The following is a 4,024-nucleotide window of genomic DNA, read 5'->3' as shown; positions in this document are numbered from 1 at the left end:
TGTGTGTGTGTGTGTGTGTGTGTGTGTGTGTGTGTGTGTGTGTGTGTTGTAGGACCTGTTATTTCATTGCCATCAAAATAACAGGTCCTACAACATATTCCAAATGTTCACCAGTGATCTGTTTTAGAGATCTAGTGGATCATTGGTTGATCTGATGCTGTTCACCCTTCTTTTATTAGTCACATTCAGGATTCATCAATTCAACACATTTACAAAATAAAGTTTAATATAAAGTTCATTTTAACAGATTCTGACAACATGCTTTAACCATTTTACATTTAATGAACCGATGCCCAGATGTTTTGGGGGTTAAAACTATTAACATGATCAACATGAACATAAACATCTAATAAAGTAGGAAACAGCAGTCACTTGTACACAATCCATTTATTACATGTACTAAAGAGTTCGCAATTGCCAGAATTTCTCGTTGCACGAGTATGTGGAGGTTTAACGAGTAGTTTTCAGAATTTCGTGTCTGATCTCAGAAACGCTGCGAAACAACTAAAAAAGGAGAAATATTTACAAAATATGTGGACAAAAACGAAAGCGACGCAACCTGGCAACCCCGATCATATGAAAGGGGCGTGGTTAACTGGAAGTGGGCGTGTCGAGATTAGGGAAGGAAGGAAGGAAGGACAGGAAGAAGATGGCCAGCATTGTTACTACGACACGTCTGGTGGTTTGACGTTCCGGAGCTGATCTTGAGGCTGATCCTGAGCTGATCACGGAGCTGATCACGGTTTACGTCGCGCGTGTCTCAGCGTTTCCTCGGGCGGAATATGAATGAGAACATGGCTGCACTCGTCCCAGAAATCCGCGGACTTCATGTCGACGAGGTAAAGAGATGAAGGTTACACTGTAACCGACATGTTCTCATCATCATCCTCCTCCTTCTTCTTCTCCTCCTCTTCATCCTCATCATCATCATCATCTTGTCACCTGTACTGTAGGTTCTGTCATCTCGATTGAATCCAGAAATCCACCTGAAAGGCTGCATAGCATCAGAGAACCCACACTGAACATCTTGTCTCTATGTTATTAGATGAAAGAAGGTTTAAATCTCTTTCTTTGAGAACATTGACACTGAAGCGCTGATCTTCTCCTACATTCTAGAGAAACTGATACTGACCAGGCTTCTACATCTGACTCTTCCTTAAAGGTGCACTTACTTATGTTCACCTCCAATCACATAGATAGATAGATAGATAGATAGATAGATAGATAGATAGATAGATAGATAGATAGATAGTGTACAGACTTTATACCTAAACATATTGAGAAAAACATCTAGGAATTCTCTAAACAAAAATACCAGAACTGTACACATGATGATGATGATGATGATGATGATATAAATGATGATGATGATGATGAGAATATGAATAGTGATGATGATGATGATGATGATAGGAATAGTGATAGTGGTGATGATGATGATGATGATAGGAATAGTGATAGTGGTGATGATGATGATGATGATAGTGATGATGATGATGATGATGATGATATGAATAGTGATAGTGATGATGATGATGATGATGATAGGAATAGTGATGATGATGATGATGATGATATGAATGGTGATGATGATGATGATGATATGAATGGTGATGATGATGATGATGATGATATGAATGGTGATGATGATGATGATGATGATGATGGAATAGTGATGATGATGATGATGATGATAGGAATAGATGATGATGATGATGAATGGTGATGATGATGATGATGATGATGATGATATGATGATGATGATGATAGGAATAGGGATGATGATGATGATGATGATGATGATGATGATGATGATGAATGGTGATGATGATGATGATGATAGGAATGATGATGATGATGGTGATGATGATGATGATGATGATATGAATGATGATGATGATGATGAATGGTGATGATGATGATGATGATGATAGGAATGATGATGATGATGATGATGAATGGTGATGATGATGATGATGATGATGGAATAGTGATGATGATGATATGAATGGTGATGATGATGATGATGATGATGATATGATGATGATGATGATGATGATATAAATGATGATGATGATGATGAGAATATGAATAGTGATGATGATGATGATGATGATGATGATATGATGATGATGATGATGATGATGATATGAATGATGATGATGATGATGATGATAGGAATAGTGATGATGATGATGATGATGATGATGATGATGATGATGATGAATAGTGATAGTGATGATGATGATGATAGGAATAGTGATGATGATGATAGTGATGATGATGATAGTGATGATGATGATGATGATGATGATATGATGATGATGATGATGAATGATGATGATGATGAATAGTGATGATGATGATGATGATGATGATGATGATGATGATGAATAGTGATGATGATGATGGTGATGATGATGATGATGAATAGTGATGATGATGATGATGATGATAGGAATAGTGATGATGATGATGATGATGATCAAGTCAAGTCAAGTCAAGTCAAGAAGCTTTTATTGTCATTTCAACCATATATAGCTGATGCAGTATACAGTGAAATGAGACAACGTTTCTCCTGAACCCAGGTGCTACATAAAACAACATAAAAACACAGTCACAGTACAGAAGAACAAAGGGCCAGGAACTAAGATCCTCGCCACATAAAGTGCATGTGTGCAACTGGTGCAAACAGTGCAAAAGACAACACAAGACAGTGCAAAAGACAACACAAGACAGTGCAGAACAATACAAAATACACAAAATATAAAAATAAAAGCAGCAGTAGCTCTGCCAGTAAAACCTGTCGTGACAGGATAAGGTGCACAGTAGCAGAAATGTAAACAAATATAAACAGAATTTTGCAATCCTATAATAGTGTAAAAAAATATGGTAGCAGCAATCAAGATAAAGTGAACAGTGACCAATGGATTCACAGAATAATGTGCAAATAGAGCAAGTCCCGGAGATCAGCAACAAACGGCATGTAAACATTATGCTATAATGAGAGGTGTGAATGGTGCTGAGACCTGGGTGTGTGAAGTGTATGTGTGTTGAGTCCGGTTGTGCAGATCAGTCACTCAGTTGTGTGTAAGTGTGTGTGTGTGTGTGTGTGTGTGTGTGTGAGAGAGAGTTCAGTCCAGATGTTTGTTCAGGAGCCTGACGGCTTGCGGAAAAAACTGTTACACAGTCTTGTTGTGACAGCCCGAATGCTTGAACCGTTTTCCTGATGGTAGGAGGGTGAAGTATGTGTGTGACGGGTGTGTGTGGTCGTCCACAATGCTGTTTGCTTTGCGGATGCAGTGTGTGGTGTAAATGTCCATGATAGAGGGGAGAGAGACTCCGATGATCTTCTCAGCTGTCCTCACTATCCTCTGTAGGGTCTTGCGATCCGAGACGGTGCAATTCCCAAACCAGGCAGTGATGCAGCTGCTCACGATGCTCTCGATGGTCCCTCTATAGAACATGGTCAGGATGGGGGAGGAGATGGGCTTTCCTCAGCCTTCTCAGGAAGTAGAGACGCTGCTGGGCTTTCTTGGTGATGGAGCTGGTGTTAAGTGACCAGGTGAGGTTATCCGCCAGATGAACACCAAGGAATTTGGTGCTCTTGACGATCTCCACTGAAGATCCATCGATGATCAGTGGAGAATGGTCACTCTGTGCTCTTCTGAAGTCAACAACCATCTCTTTGGTTTTGTCCACGTTCAGAGACAGGTTGTTGGCTCCACACCAGGCTGTTAGCCGTTGCACCTCTCTCTGTATGCTGACTCGTCGTTCTTGCTGATTAGACCCACCACGGTCGTGTCATCAGCAAACTTGATGATATGATTCGAGCTGTGCATTGGAGCACAGTCGTGAGTCAGCAGAGTGAACAGCAGTGGACTGAGCACACAGCCCTGAGGGGCCCCAGTGCTCAGTGTGGTGGTGCTGGAGATGCTGTTCCCGATCCGGACTGACTGAGGTCTCTCGGTCAGGAAGTCCAGGATCCAGTTGCAGAGAGGTGTTCAGGCCCAGTAGGCTCAGC

General features: G+C 40.8%; 1 protein-coding gene across 1 annotated transcript in view; it reads left to right on the top strand.

The window, feature by feature from the left end:
- Nucleotides 1–607: 607 nt before the first annotated feature.
- nedd4a (NEDD4 E3 ubiquitin protein ligase a) overlaps nucleotides 608–4,024 on the top strand; it is a 42,752-nt gene continuing 39,335 nt past the window's right edge. Inside the window, exon 1 of the mRNA XM_046864324.1 lies at nucleotides 608–839. Within this exon, the coding sequence (XP_046720280.1) occupies nucleotides 783–839 (57 nt within the window). The 5' untranslated portion in view covers nucleotides 608–782. The remainder of the gene's footprint in view (nucleotides 840–4,024) is intronic.

This window comes from Silurus meridionalis, chromosome 13 (genome assembly GCF_014805685.1).
Source record: "Silurus meridionalis isolate SWU-2019-XX chromosome 13, ASM1480568v1, whole genome shotgun sequence".
In the NCBI taxonomy this organism is placed as follows: domain Eukaryota; kingdom Metazoa; phylum Chordata; class Actinopteri; order Siluriformes; family Siluridae; genus Silurus; species Silurus meridionalis.
The sequence above is the reverse complement of the archived record's forward strand: the minus strand, read 5'-3'. Positions and strand labels throughout refer to the sequence as shown.